The sequence below is a fragment of the Castor canadensis genome, chromosome X, assembly GCF_047511655.1.
Source record: "Castor canadensis chromosome X, mCasCan1.hap1v2, whole genome shotgun sequence".
Lineage (NCBI taxonomy): Eukaryota > Metazoa > Chordata > Mammalia > Rodentia > Castoridae > Castor > Castor canadensis.
This window is the reverse complement of record NC_133405.1, coordinates 53,308,473-53,325,103: the sequence shown is the minus strand read 5'-3', so window position 1 is coordinate 53,325,103 and position 16,631 is coordinate 53,308,473. Positions and strand designations below refer to the sequence as shown.

Here is a 16,631-nt window from a genome sequence, read left to right as displayed (position 1 = left end):
TCAAAGCTCTAGCAAGGAAGGAAAGTCACTGGCTTGGGTCAACATAGTAGCCAAATCCAGAAGGTACATTTCACATCTAATTTATGTTGAATGAATGCAGATCAGGTAAGCAATTCTGCACAAACACAAACACTCACCCCCCCCTCCTCATTCCTAAGGGTCAGAAGCTTCAGTTGCTGTTGAGCTAGGAAAAATCCTACAGTGTGCAGAAGCCTGGGGAAGTTAACACACTCCAAGAAGCTGTAATTAGAGCCAAATCAGTAGAATTACTACTGAGAGACTTCTGGTGATGTCGGCGAAAAGACTTCGTTCAACTTCTTGAGGACAGATGTCAGGAATACTCAAGGCATAGGAGACCTGCATCCTGATGCTAGAAAGCAAAATGGGAGCTCAGGTTGAGCAGAGATGAGGGAAATGGGGGAGCCTCACCTGGAGGTGCTATCCGAGTCAGCTGTGTAACTATCTAGACTCTCGCTCTCAGCCTCCAGTGCACTCTTCCCTCCTTTCAGCTTTGGGACTTCAAATGGCACACTAGAATAAAAATTCAGGCACCAACATTTTAGAAGTGAGCTCTCCGTCCTCTCATTGGGCCTCTTTCCAACCCATTTACAATGGCAGCCCAAGTGATTTTCCTAAAATAAATGTAAGAGCCACTCTTCCGTACTTCCCCATTGCTGTTGTAATTAAATTCAAACTCCTTCGCATGGCAAGAAAATCCTTATGGTCTGGCCTCTGCTCACTTCTCCAGCCTCTTCTTCCACCCTCCATTCCTCTTCACACTTTACATTCCAGAAAGATGAAGTTCTTTTGGTTCCATGAATACTCCAAAGTCCTCCCTCTTCCCCTTTTATCTGCCTGAGATGTTCTTTCACAATGACTACTTTTCCTCACTTGGCTAAATCTACTTCTTGAGGTTTGTCCTGATGTCAATTCCTCAAAATCTCTCTGGATTAATAACCTTGTTTACAAAGTACCTTTTTTTCTTGGCAGCATTCATCACATATGTAATTATTTATGTCTTTTAACCAAATTATTTACCTTGGTCAATAACTTAAACAAATGATTTGTTTCATGTCTATTAGACTAAGTTCCATGAGATCAGTAATCACGTATTTTACTACTTGTGTTCCCACTGTCTAGAAGACAGGCAGGCACAGAGTGGGCACTCAAATATTTGTTGACTGAGTTCTTGAATACATTCTTTCAGTAGGGCTTAAGTATATCTTGAAATAAGCAGTATGTCTTGAAGACAATATTCCGAAGACCAGAATTCTTTTTCAGCTTAGTCACCTTGGTAAAAGACGAATGTGGGCATTCAAAACAGCAGTCTTTGTCTTTAAAGGGAAGACCACTATTCCTGGGCTCTTTGTCTCAAAAAATGAATGAGAGAAGCAGGAAAAGGAAATATTCATTCTTTCTCAAGTATGTCAAGTAAACTCCTTTGGCTCCCAAGATGCCATACTCTCCTGGTTTCCTCTGACCTCACTGGCTACCCCTTCTCAGTCTTCTTCAGTGGTCCTTCCTCCAGTTCCAGAACTCTAATGTTTGGATTGTGGCCAGGCTTCTTCCTAGGGCTGCTTCTCTTCTCTATCTAGAAGTATCTCTAAATGATCTCTTCTAGTTTCATGGCTTTAAATAGTCTCTATAAACTGGTAACTCAAATTTATCTCTTACTCAAACTCCAGACTTATTTTTTCCAATGCCCAGCCTATTCAACATCCCTACTTGGATGTCTTAAAACATAGCAAATATAAAACCAAGGCCTTAATCCTGCTCCAAACTTGCTCTTCTCTGAATCTCATCAAATGGAAACTGCCTCCTTTTATTTCTCAGGTCAAAAATCCCAAGAATTGTCCTTAATTCATTTCCTCTCACAATCCAAATCAAATCCATCAGAAAATCCTTTTGACTTTATCTAAAATCTGATTAGTTCTCATTCCTTCCACAGCCATTACTTGGACCCAACCACCATCATCTAGGAACTGAATGGTTGCAATAGCTTCAGAACTGATCTCTGCTTCTTTTGTTCCTAGACAACCTACCAACACAATAGCCCAAATGAGCCTTTAAAAAATCAATATGAGTACAGTAGTACATGCCTTTAGTCTCCATTACTCTGGAGGGTGAGGAAGGAGCCTACCTTACAGGATAGCAAGATCTCTAACAACAACAAAAAAATTTAAAGTCAGACACAGAATTATCATAGAACCCAGCAATTCTACTCATAGGTATAAAATAAAGAGAACTGAAAGATGTATGTTCACACAAAAACTTTTACATGAATGTTTATAGTAGCATTATTCCTAACAGCCAAAAGGTAGAAACAACCCAAATGTTCATCTATGGATGACTGGATAAGCAAACTATTGTATATTTATGCAATGGAGTATTATCCATCAATAAAAGAGAATGAAGGTCTGAATACATACTGCAAAATGGATGAATATTGAAAACATTATGGTAACTGAAAGAAACCAAGCACAAATAACCACATTTTATAAGAAAAGTCTATACAGAAAGTCCAGAATAGGCAAATTCATAAAGACAGAAAGCATATTAGCGACTGAGGGGGCAAAGGAGTTGGCTACTTAAGGGGTACAGGTTTCCTTTTGGAGTGATGAAAAAGTTCTGAAATTAGATAGTGGTGATGGTTGCACAACATTCTGAAAGTACTAACAATCACAGAATTATTAAACACTTTAGATTGCTAAAATGATGGTTAATGTTATGTGAATTTTATCTTGTTATTGGTTTTATTTTACTTTAGAAACTATTTTCATCCCATCTATATCCCATAATTGTGGCTTTATTAAAAAATATATTAAAACATTTCATTAGCAATTTTTCATCTATACATATTTACTATTAAAGTATCTCACAAGTTTTCATTGATGGGCTGCCATTATGCCAGTTTGCAACTGGATATTTATTTGAACTGTCTTTAGTCTGGCTGATGGTTTTTTCACTGGGTTCAGTTGTCAGTTCAACTTATAGATTCTTTACTGTCTCTTCTTTTAATTTTGCCTTAATTTTTAAAAAGAAGAAGACTAAAATCATACCACTCATTCTGAGATATCCATCTCACTCAGAATAAAAGACAGTCCCTACCAGTGTCAACAAAGTCTTATAGTTCTGTCCTCATCTCCTCTCATCCCTCTACCCCACTCAGTTTCAGATTACTCAAAAGTGTCAAACACAGACTCTCTTTGGGTTTTTATATGTGCTGATTTTTCCTGCTGGTAATGTTCCTCTTCCAGATAATTTCCAGATTGGCTCCTTCATTTGCTTCATGCCTTTGCTCAAATGTCACCTTATTACTAAGATTTGCCCTAGCTATCCTTAAAAAAACACCAAATGTACACACATGTTCCTGGCACTCCCTATCTCTTAATATTCACCATCACACTTGTGAATATCTGATGTATTATATATTTACTTGATTATTTCTTTTATATGTTCCCTACTCCCAAATCTCAGGTCCACAGGCAAGGGATCTTTTTATATTTCCCAATATATCCCAGTGCCTTAAATAGTGCCTGGCACATAGTAGGCATTCATATATATTTATCAAACAAATTAATAAATGAACAAAGAATGAGGCAACAAAATTTATAATGTCTCAGCCACTGAAAAATAAGCTTTCCAAGTTGTCACATGATGTTTGAGATAGTTCTGTGAAAACAAACAGCAGGAGTTGAAATTCTAGGATATACAAGAGGTGAACCAGCGGTCATTCCTTTAGAAATGTATTAGCTTTAAATACAAGACACAGTAAGGGGCTTGATTTCACTTTTTACTTTAAAATTATTCTTTTCCCCTATTTGCTCTAAAGAAAAAATGAATTCTAAGTAGAATCATTCCTCTAGAGTGTCCATTTAACAATGACCCATGGAGACTGTTCTTTGCTTGTATTTTTTTCCTAAAGATTAATACGTACTGATCCAGAGCTGATACAAACAACCCTAGGGCAAAAAAGCAATTATTTGACATCTGTGCAGTAAAAAATAAACTAAGAGATGGGAGTCCTGGGCTCTAACTCTCTGTATGATCTCAGGTAAATCATTTATCCTGCTTTCTTTTCTGTAAAAATAAGGGGGTTGGATTAAATTAGTTCTGTGACTCCATAATTTTATGGAAAAGATCACTTATAGTCAATGTTTAGGATAAACAAGAGTTTTCTTAGTTCAATGAGACAAGAGGTCACGGACAGCCAGAGGCGGTAGGTTTCAGAAATTACATTCTGACTGATGATGTCAGGTATATTAATCTGGTTCAGCAAATAAAAGCCATTTTTATCCTTTATCCACAAAGGAAAAGGGGGGCCTGATCACCTGGAACAGATGAGTCACCCACCCAAGGCTATGTGGATAAAATCAGAGTAATACACATAATTCAATGCCATACAAATGTTAAAAAAAAGAATGAAGTAGATCCTTGCACCGACAAGGAAAGATGTCTATGTCAGTTTTCTACAATATTTTTTCTTTTACTCCTTGTTTTATACCTGACATAAGGAAGTGACACATGTTTAAGTGTGCAAGTTGGTCAATTCTGATATATGTATAGACTCACAAAACCATGACCATAATTTAGTTAAGAAACATAAAAATCACTCCCCAAGATTTTCACATGTCACTTTGTAATCCTTCCCTCTTGCCTTGCCCAGGATTTCTGTCACTAAAAATTAGTTTGCATTTTCCAGAATTTTACATAAACAAAATCATACAGTACGTTCTTTCAAAATATATCTTTGACTTAGCACGGTTATTTTGACATTCCATTGTATAAACAATCCATAGTTCATCTAGTCACCTGTTGGTGAATATGGGTTATTTCCAGGTTTTAGCAATTACAAAAACTGCTAGGAACACTCCTGTGCAAGTCTTTGAATGGTTTTACTTCTCTCAAGTTAAACATCTAGGAATTAAATGGCCAAATCACAAAACAGGTACACATTGAACTTTTAAAAAGACACTGCTAAACTGTCTTTCCCTCCCTTCCTCCCCTTTCTTTCCTTCTTTCCTTCCTTTTGGGGTTTGAACTGCTTGCCAACCACTTAAGCCATGCCTCTAGCCCCTTAAAACTGTTTCCAAAGTGGCTGGACCATTGTATATTTCCAGCAGAAGTAAATGAGAGTTCCAGTTGTTCTACATCTTCACCAACAACTGGAAGGCTGAGTCTCTTTAACTGTAGCCATTCTATTGGGCACACAGTACCCTACTGTGATTTTAACTTATATTTTTTTTCACTTTTTATTAGTATATATTAATTATACAAAGGGGTTTCATTTTGGTATTTCCATACACACATATAATGTACTTTGGCCAAGTACATTTGATTTGCCCTCTCTGTAATTTTTTATCTCCCCTACTCCCTTTTTAGAAACAATTTTTGGTAAGTTTCATTATTCTATTTTCATTCATCATATGACATACTTTGATCATATTCACCTCCCTCTTCACCCTTCTTTTCATCCTCCTATCTCTTGCTGGTTCCCACTCCCAAACAATTCCCCCATTTTATACTCCTGTCATCCACTTTTTAGGTCTAACACATATGAGAGAGAATATGTGATATCTGTATTTCTGAACCTGTCTTATTTCATTCAATATAATGATCTCTAGTTCCATCCATTTTCTTGCAAATGACATAATTTCACTCTTCTTTGTAGCTGAATACTACTCCATTGTGCATATATATAAGACATTTTCTTTAACTACTAATCAGCTGATGGACACATGTGTCCATGTTTGGCTGTTGTGAACAGTACTATAAACACGGGTGTGTAGGTATATCTACAGTATGCTGATTTACATTCCTTAGGCTATATGCCCGAGTGGGATAGCAGGATCATATAGTAGGTCTATTTTTAGATTTTTGAGAACCTCCTATACAGGTTTCCATAGCAGCTGCATGAGTTTATATTCCCACAGTGTATAAGGGTTCTTTTTGGCCCTGCATCCTTGCCAGCATTTGTTGTTTGTTTTCTTGATGACTGCCATTCTGACTGAGGTAAGATGGAATCTCAGTGTAGTTTTGATTTATATTTCCTTTATGCTAAGGATATGGAACCTTTATTCATGTATTTATTGATTTATTGGTCATTTGTACTTCTTTTGAGAACTATCTGTTCATTTGCTCATTTATTAATTGGATTGTTCTTTTGGTGTTTAATTTTTGGAGCTGCTTATTTATCCTGGATATTAATCATTTATCCAATGAATACTGGTGAAGATTTTCTCCCATTCTGAGATATCATACTAAGTGAGACAAGCCAAGCTTAGAAAGGTAAACATTCCACGTTTTTACTCATATATGGAATAGACGTAAAATAACAGTATGACATGATTCTAGAAAGGGGACTATTTGGGGAGTGAACCAGTGGGTGGAAGGAGGGGGAAAGGAGAGGGTGATGGGGTTGAATATTACAGAAGTACATTATATATATATATTATACATACATATATATGTATTATATATATATACGTGTACACATACATAGATAGATAGATATGAAAATAGCACAATGAAATCCAGCAAAAAATTTAAAAGGAGGGGGGAGAATGGAGGGTAGTTAAGAAAGAGTAACATAGATGGGGTGAATTTGATCAAAGTACATTATATGCATTTTATAAATATCACAATGAAACCCCCTTCTACAATGAACTTCTATTAATAAAAAAATTTTTTAAAAATTATCTTCCATTCTGTAGGCTCACTCTTGATTCTGGTAATTGTTTCCTTTGCTGGGCAGAAGCTTTTTAATTTGATGCAGTCCCATTTGTCAATTCTTATTCTTATTTCCTGAGCAATTGGAGTCCTATTCAGAAAAGCATTATCTATGCCTATAGCTTCAAGGGTCTTCCCTATATTTCAAAGTCTCAGGCCCTAAGTTTGTATCTTTCATTAATTTTGAATTAATTTTTGTACAAAATGAGAAATAGGGGTGTAGCATCAGTCTTCTACATGTAGATATTCAGTTTCCCCAGCATTATTTGTGCTTTGTTGTTAAATTTAGCAATGATTTATTTTAGTGAAACAGGATAAAGTAAGGAGAAATGGAAGGGAAGAAAAACATCTCCCAGATGTACAGGAGGTGAAGAAGACCCAACACTATTTGTTGAAGAGGCAGGCTGTTTTTCTCCAATGTAGGTTTTCACCTTTGTTGAAAATCAAATGGCTGTAGCTGTTGGGATTATTTCTGGATCTTCTGTTCTATTCCATTGGTGTATGTGTCTGTTTTTGTGCCATGCTGTTTTTGTTATTATGTCTCTATAGTATAATTTGAAGTTAGGTATTATGATACTATTAATGACCATTAACAATAAGTAGGCCAGCGGCAGCAAGGTTACTGGAGGACTTCATTTAAATATTTATATATTGTTTCTCTTGGGGGCAGGGTCCCATTATGTTGCCCAGGCTGGCCTTGAACTTGTGATTCTCTTGCTTCAGCTCCTCCTCCCCACCAAGTAGCTGGGATTAGAGGCATATGATACCATGTTCAGTTCTGTTTTCTAACAATCATATAAAGTGTGACAAAATAACTTCTCTTTGGTTGAGGGAAAGTTAGAGGAAAAACAGAATGTGCACGCTCACATTCATGAGCACACATGCATACATGCAATTAAAATTCACCAGCAGCAACCAAATGAGGTAAGGTATAAAGCCTCAAGTCATAATGTTCAAAAAGTCATGGATAAGAAAACAAGATTTTTCTCAGCAAAACTCCTTAACTAATATCTTCCAATATAGCAATGTACAGATTAATAAAGTGAGTAGGCGTTCCTAACGTAAGTCAAGAAAAACAAAAGTCCCTCAAATATGTAGTCCCAGGAACCACTGTGAAACCCCAATACAGGTAGATAAGACTGATGGGGCATTTCATCTCTCATTACACTGGCATTAGCTTGAAAATTAACCTGGAGGTAGGACACAGGGTGGGGGTACATTGTGACATTTACAAAAAGTTATTACAATATATCAAATATGTCATACTTAAATTCACCCCCCCAGCATTCTCATTTTATGCCCCTCCCATTCCAGGAACAGTTTAGAGAGGTCTCATTTTTCCATTTACAAACATGTGTACACAGTATTTGCGCTATATTCACCCTCCAACACCCTCACACCCTTTCCCCACCTCCTCCCCCCCTCATTAGGACCAACCCCCTAGGCAGAACCTGTTCTGCCCTCCTGTTCTTTAATTTTGTAAAAGAAAAAAATGACATTTTTGTTTAAGGTAGCTACACAGGAAGTTTCCTTGTGACATTTCCACGTATATATGTATTATAACCCGAATTGGTTCATCCCTTGGATTTTTCTTCTTTCTACCTTAGTTCCTTCTTATGGTGGTTTCAATAGGTTTAAAAATTCTATATTCATTCTTGCATAGAGAGTACTGGATGAGGGCATTTAAAAGAACTTCAGGATACCAAAAATCAGGACCACAAACTGCCTTCCACTCCTTTTCTAGGGTTACAAGAAGCAGTCATTTCAATAAATGGTTGCTGGGAAAATTGGTATCTACAATGCAGAAGAATGAAATTTGATTCCTATTTCCCACCTGTTACAAAAATCAACTCAAAATGGATTAAAGACATAAATGTAAGACTTGAAACTATGAAATTAGTAGAAGAAAACACAAGGGAAATGCTTCAGGACACTAGAATGGGTGAAGATTTTTAAGATAACACCCTGAAACAAAAGGAAGAATATACAAAATGGGATTATACTGACCTAAAAAGATTTTGCAGCAAAGGAAACAACCAACAGAGTGAAGAGACAACTTACAGAATGAGAGAAATATTTGAAACTATACATCTGACAAAGGATCGATATCCAGAACTCTGGGCTGCTCATGGTAGTGCATGCCTGTAATTCCAGCTACTAAGGAGGCAGAGATCAGAAACATCACAGCTTGAGGCCTAGCCAGGCAAAAAGTTGGCAAGACTCCATCTCAATAAATAAGCCAGGTGTGATGGCACACCTGTAATCCCACCTAGACAGGAGGTGTGTAGGTAGGAGAATCATGGTCCAAGGCCAGCCCCAAGCTGGCTGGTGACATAGCTCAAGTGACAGAGCACCTCTCTCATTCTGTAGGTTGTCTTTTTGCTCTGTTGGTTGTTTCCTTTGCTCTGTACAAGGTCCTGAGTTCAAAATCCCAGGACCACCAAAAATTTTAAAGAACTCAAACAACTCAAGTGTGCACGCGCACGCACACGCACACACACACACACAAGGCAACACACCTAAGTAGACATTTCTGAAAGGAAGACATACAAATGGTCAATAGGTATGTGAACAAGTACATGAAAAATGTGCTCAACATCAGTAATCATGAGGGAAATTCAAATCAAAAGCACAATGAGATTATCACCTCACCCTAGCAAGAATGACCAATGTCAAAAAGACAAAAGTGTTGGTGAGGATGTTGAAGAAAAGAAATCTTTGCATACTGTTGGTGGGAATGTAAATTAGTACAGCCACTATGGAAAACAGTATGGAAGTTCCTCAAAAATTTTTTTAAAAATAGGACTATCATATGATCCAGCAATCCCACTACTGGATAAATATCCAAAGGAAATGAAATCAGTCTGTCAAAGAGGCAACTGTACTTACATATTTACTGCAGCATTATTCACAACAGCCAAGATATGAAATGAACCTAAGTGTCCACCTACTGATGAATGGATAAAGTGTGGTACATATTCATAATGGAATATATTCGGTAATAAAAAAGAATGAAATCCTGTCATTTGTGACAACATGAAAGAAGTTAGAAATCATTACGTTAAGTGAAATAAGCCAGGCACAGTAAGACAACTATCACATTATCTCACTCATATATTAAATCTAAAAAAATTGATCTTGTACTAACATTTGAGAGTATATTGGTAGTTAGCAGAGGTCAGGGAGAATGGAGGGGTGGGGAAAGGCTGATCAACGAGTACTACATAATAATTAGATAGAAGTAAGCAGTTTTTGGTGTGCTAGTGTACATTTGAGTAATTATGGATGATAACATCTGCATTTTTTATTTTTAAAACTAGAAGAAAAGATTTTTAATATTTTCACCATAGAGAGGTTATAATTATTTGAGATAGATAAGTTTACCCTGATTTAAATGTTACATAATTAAACATTTATTGAAACATCACATGGTTAGCCCATAAATATGCACAATTTACATTATAAGATGAAATTTTAAAAAGGTTTTTAAAATAAAATTAATTTTAAAAAGAAACATTATTATGTACTACATAATGATATTTCAATCAGAGGGACTGCTTATATGATGGTGATCCCGTAAAATTACATCACCTAGTGATCTCATAGTGATCTTAGTTTGTACAAATGTACTCTATGTTGCTTGCACAGCATGAATTGTCTAACAATGCATTTCTCAGAATGTACCTCTGTCATTAATCAGTGAATTAGTCTATAGAAAGCAATATTCAGTCCTTAAAGTACTTGAGAGATAAATTGTTTGAAATTGAGGTAAGAGGCCGGTCTAAAATAACTTACATCTACTGTATAGAAAAAAAATACATACCAAATTTCCCCTATTAATCAGGAGTAAAACAAAATAAAACAGTCTGACAGATATCTAATCAGCCATGGAATGGGAAGAAATGAAAACAATCTGCACAATGGACAAAGAACCTAATCTGCAGCAGAATATAACCCGAAAAAATAAATAGTTTTCTTATGAGTGCTTTGTACTACAGGAACCAATGAGAATATAGATTTGATAAAGCACAGGAGCTCAAACAGAAGATGATAAAACAGGAAAATAACAGAAAAAATAAGAGTAAATAAAAAAGAAAAGCTAAACAAGACAATTCATTCAAATTATTAAACTAAAAATAGCAAAAGGGAAGAAAGAGAGGGAAAGGAGAGAAGGAGGGGAAAAAGAAAGAAAAGGGCCCCAAACCAAACTAATAGCATGGAGAACAAGTTGGGCTAATCATGATTAACTGCTTTCATCTTTCTCTTTCTCTTTTGCCTTATATAGTAACAAAGGATAGACATAGAGGATAAGGGAATCCAGAATCCCCGAGGTGGTGAACTTAACCAATAAAACAGAAAAAACATGTTCAGAGATAGGTTCAGAAAAATTTTCCAACAATGAACAAAGAAGTCATCAAAAGTATACCACATATCAGGAAAAAATGATACGGAATGATCACCTTTGAGTTATAGTCTTAAGTTATTAAATTTCAGAAAAAGAAAAGGAATTTTTTAGATAAATGTAATTATATATACACATGTACACATGTGTAAGCACATACACAAGACTACCTATAAGGGAGAAAATGTCAAGCTGGCTTTAGACTTCTTCACAGTTACATTCGGTAGCCAAAGATAACAGAATAATGTCTACAATGTTCTGAGAGAAAGAAAATGTGACCCATGAATGTAATATTCCACTAACTGTTCAAGTATAAAGGTAGTTGGCAGATATTCTTAGCATGAAAGAAAGTAATAAGTATCTCAAGACCTTCTTGAAGGAACTTCTTAGTGATGAAATCTAGACAACCAAGAAATCAATCAAAGTAAAGAATGTGGGAATAGAGAAGCCAAGGTATAAGACCTGATTGTAAGCATACAATCCTTTTAAGTAAGAAACTAAAACTAAATGGCTTTTTTCTTTTTCTTTTTTTATTATTGTTGTACTGGGGGTACATAGTGACATTTACAAAAGTTCTTACAATGTATCATAGTTCAATTCACCCCCTACATCATTCTTCTTTATCCTCCCTCCCCCCATTCCTAGGAAAACCAAACAGTTTTTAAAAGCTGATGATTTATGGTTAAATAATGGAAAGGATTCCAAAAGAATAAGAAGAATGAAGCTAAAACAAAAAAAATAATAATAATGGAAAGGAAATGTTGGAAACTGACAAAACAAAAATAACAAATAGTGGGAACAAGAGAAAAGAATTGAGAAGAAATGTAAGAAAGGTAATTTCTTCCTCTTTCACAACAGAGTCCACTGGTAATATTTAATATTGAAACTAACCACTAAGTCCACTCCTAGGTACCTATCTAAGAGAAATGAAAGCATATATTCAGATAAAACTCATAAGAAATGTTCATAGCAGCATAACTCTTCATAGCAAAATAGTGGAAATGACCCAAATGTCCATAAATAGGTAATGTATGGTATATACATATAATTGAATATTACTTAGTAATAGAAAGGATTTATGGCTACATATCATATATATAAAGGATTTATGGTTATGCTATAACATGGATAAACCTTCAAAATATCATGTTAAATGAAAAAAAGTCAGCCACAAAGGACCACATACTATATAATTCCATTTATACTAAATGACCAGGATAGGTAAATAGAGACAGTAAGTGGATCAGCAATTGCTTAGAGATGGCAAAGGATAGAGAGGTGGGGAGAGCAGTATTATAACTAAAGGTACAGAGTTTTCTTTCTGTTTGTTTGGGATTTTCAGTTGTTGTTTTGGCAGTACTCAGGGCCTTGTGCTTGCTAGGTAAGTGCTCTAGACCAATTGAGCCACATCTCTAGTACAACGAGGTTTCTTTTTTCTTTTCTTTTCTTTTTTAGGGTTTGTTTTTAAGGTAATAAAGTTGTTCTAAAATCAACTGAGTTGATGGCTACACAACTCCATTCATATACTAAAGCCATTGCTTTGTACATCATAAGTGGGTAAATTGTATAGCATGTGAATTTTATCTCCATAAAGCTGTTAACAAAAATACTTAAAGAGTGATTAACTGCTTAGTGGTTTTCATAGTATTTTTTAAGTTTAGAGGGATACTGATGACTAGAATCTTTTATATTAGAGATATATTTCTGTGAAGATTAGCAATTCTTTCATTTACTTAAATAAAATTATACAGAATAATTATAATTTATTATGATGCAGTATTACAAAGATTTTTCATCCTACACATCTAGTCATCCTTCTACATATAAAAAATATCTGAAATTATTTTCACCTAATGTGAAAACTGGGTAATAGGGATTTGGGTGATATGTTGCTTTCTTCTTTTTTGTTTCCTATACTGGTAACATTTTTACAACCAGTATGTTTTAATTTTATTTGTCTTAAAATTTTTCCTATGAAAGACAAAGTAAATATGCCAAAAGGTTGACATGTGGGTGGGTAGGATTAGGATTGATTTTATTTTTTTCTGCACTTTGTAAATTTTCCTACAATGAACATGTATTATTTTAGAAACAGAAGCAAAAAGAATAATAAAATAATTAAAGGGACATTGTAGCATTTAAAAAAATGACTACTTGGTTCTCACCTGGGCTCTTTCTGTTGCTCCTGAATGATCTTTCTTCCTGGCCAGATATCACCCATCTGTGTTTGATGAAGGAGGGACTGTCCCACTGTCTCTCTTTTATTCACTTCAAGATAAACAAAAGCATAGCAGGGTGGTGGCAGTGAGGACAGGAATGGGAAGCAACCCTTTGCAGCATATCCCCTAAAACACATCACACTTGCAAAAGACACAAATATAATCTTTTATATTCCCACAAACTGCCTGAGCCCATGGAGTTAAGACACTGCCATTCAGAAAACACTAGGATTCCACACCAATGGATCTATCACTGAGGTTAAGTCCTACAGTAAACCACCCCTAGACAAGTGAGATACCTGTAGGTTTGCGTCGCAGGGACATCCTAATTATCTCACTGCCTGTGCGGTAAGCAAAGCGATTCACTTTCTGGTCATAAAACCAATCTCCAGTTGCTTTCTTCAGCTCTCTGGAAAGGAATAAAAGAAAATGACAGATAAAGAATGGCTTTTGTCATTCAACTAACAGAGGCTGAGGAAATTCACACCACAACCAGGCCTCATCTCATCTCTGTACTAAGCCATAGGCAACACTCACATTTCCTTGGCGCACACCTTGCACCTCCAGGAACCATTGCTTTCCTGAATGCGGCACTCTCGACACACTAGGTGATTACAACCCCAACAAGTGTTGGTCTTGGGAGTCAAACGGCCCAGACTCTCCTGGCACCTAGCACAGGTCCGATCACTGTAGTGCTGGCTGCCCCTCTTGGCCCCTTTCCTTTTTATCTCCAGTAGCTCGTTCTTCAGTCGTCTGCCAAGACCCAAAAAGGAAGCATAAATGGATTAAAGATCTGCATAGGCTGGATGGAGATGTGCTGAGGACCAAAGACAGTAAGACTATTTGGTTCTCTAACAGCAACAAACTCAGAGCCCAACTTACCCAATGTACACTAGATCCTCTCAAAGTTAGAGGAGAGGCATAAGGAGAAGCCTAGATATTATTGGCCTAGGACTGCACACTTTTTCTTTTAGTCTTACCTAATCCTTTTCTCATCTGCTTTCCTGAGCTCCTCATCTCGTTGTAGAACATTGAGGATCAAATCCCTTTCCACTTCAGACAGAAAAGAGAGGTCTAGTATTTCTGACATGATGTATTCTACTTTTTCTTCTATTCTTCTTTCTTCAACGTGCTCAGACAAGGAGAGCTACGAAGTTACCTGAAATGAGAGAATAACCAATTTCACATAGATGACTTGTTCCAGAATAGGCCAATAGTCCTAGAGCCTTTCTGTAGGCTACTGTCCCCTTGATCCAGGATAAAGAGACAAAGTAGAAGAATCTGACCTATTTGCCTTTCCTACTCCCACCTGAATCATGCTCTGAAAATGAAGAGGACGTGATATTTTTCCAGAAATTATTCATGACCCCTGGAAAGGGTTGGGGTCATCTAGGATAACCATCTTAGTCTGCAAAGAGTATAAGAACAGCAGAGTCAAATATTTCCTCCACCAAGTGGTTCTTCAATAACTCAATTTTTATTTTTGAAATTATTAAATGTTCTCATGACACAATTCTACTAACCCAAATAATCAGGCAGTTAGTCTCTGTAGTAGAGGGGGAAAAAAATTTCCATGGCAACTCCCAGTCATTTCTTCATTCCTGACCAGCTCCCATGTTCTCGGAATTGAGTCAGTTTTCTGCTATGCTTCAAAAACTTCTACCAACTACTCTACCTCCCAAGGTTCTTGTTACACTAGCACTACAATTCAAGAATTGTTCTCCCCATTTCATGAATATTTGTTGAGTAACACTCTCAAGTACTGTGCAAAGTGCAGAACACCAAGGAAGACAGACACACATGAACACAGTACAATGTACGAAACGCTATTAGAGGGGCTATAAATTAAGTACTGTGAGAACTTAGAGAAGGAAGTAGCTAATTCTATCTTACATAGTTATGGGGGGGGGAAAGCTGTATGCATGGGAAGGTTTTACAGAAGAGGTAGATTTTGCCTTATTTTTAAACATTTATTTTATGTTAGAAAATGGCTATTGTAACCATTTCACTCAGAAATGATTTCTGTATTAAAACTTTTAGTTTACACTTAAAAAGAATCTTCTTACAAAACTTGAAGATATAGGAATGAGCAAGGGCTTTCTGAATAGGAGTTCAATTGCTCAGGAAATAAGAGCAAGAATTAACAAATGGAGCCAGGCACCGGTGGTTCATATCTGTAATCTTTAGCTACTTGGGAGACTGAAATCAGGAGGATCTCGGTTTGAGGCCAGCCCAGGAAAAAAAAAAGTTGGGAGGTCCCATCTCAACAACAAAAGAGTTGGGACTAATGGCACATGCCTATCATCCCAGCTAAGGCAGGAAGCCTAAAATAGGAGGATAGCCATCCAGGTCAGCATAAGCTAAAGTGAGACCCCATTTCCAAAATAGTAAGAGTAAAAAGGCCCGGAGATGTGGCTCAAGCAGTGGAGGACCTGCCTAGGAAGTGCAAAGCCCTGAGTTCAAACCCCAATAAAACACACACAAAAAAAGAATTAACAAATGGCATTACATAAAATTATAAAGCTTCTACACATCAAAGGAAATAATTACCAGAATGAAGAAACAGCCCATGGAATAGGAAAAAAAATCTTTGCAAGTTATTCATCTGATAAAGGATTAATATCCAAAATATATAAAGACCCCCAAAATTAAACACCAAAAGAACAAATAGTCCAATTAATAAGTGGGTAATAACTTGGACAGACATTTCTCCAAATAAGTAAACATGACCAATAAATAACATGAAGAAATGTTCAACATCTTCAGGCATAAAGGAAATGCAAATCAAAACTACACTGAGATTGTATCTCACCCCAGTCACAGTGGCTATCATCAGGAAAACAAACAACAAATACTGGAGAGGAAGTGGGGGGAGAGGGGGAGGGAGAAACAGGAACCATTACACACTATTGGTGGGCATGTAAGTTAGTGCAGTCACTATGGAAACTGGTATGAAGGTTCCTCAAGAAACTAAAAACAGAACTATTAAATGACCCTGTTCTAGGATTTGGGGGAAGGGCGATGAAAGAGAGCAGCAAAGATGGTGAATTCAGGTATGACATATTTGATACACTGTAAGAACTTTTGAAAATATTTCAATGTACCTCCACCTAGCACAACAATAATGACAAAAAAAAAAAAACCAAAGGAATGTAAGCCAGCATATAAGAGAGATACCTGCACACCCATGTTTATAGCAGCACCACTCACAATGGTAAAAGTATGGAAGCAAACCAGATACCCAAACACTGATGAATGGGTAAATAAAATGTGGTATATAT

General features: G+C 36.4%; 1 protein-coding gene across 3 annotated transcripts in view; it reads right to left on the bottom strand.

The window, feature by feature from the left end:
* The window catches only part of Sytl4 (synaptotagmin like 4), a 60,086-nt gene that overhangs the window by 15,390 nt on the left and 28,065 nt on the right, over positions 1-16,631 (bottom strand). For all 3 annotated transcript variants that reach the window (XM_020156954.2, XM_074062512.1, XM_074062511.1), the window contains 5 exons: positions 14,331-14,509; positions 13,888-14,103; positions 13,650-13,759; positions 13,297-13,399; positions 430-531 (listed from right to left, as the gene is read on the bottom strand). In XM_020156954.2, coding sequence (XP_020012543.2) covers positions 430-531; positions 13,297-13,399; positions 13,650-13,759; positions 13,888-14,103; positions 14,331-14,440 — 641 coding nt within the window. In that variant the 5' untranslated portion in view covers positions 14,441-14,509. The remainder of the gene's footprint in view (positions 1-429; positions 532-13,296; positions 13,400-13,649; positions 13,760-13,887; positions 14,104-14,330; positions 14,510-16,631) is intronic.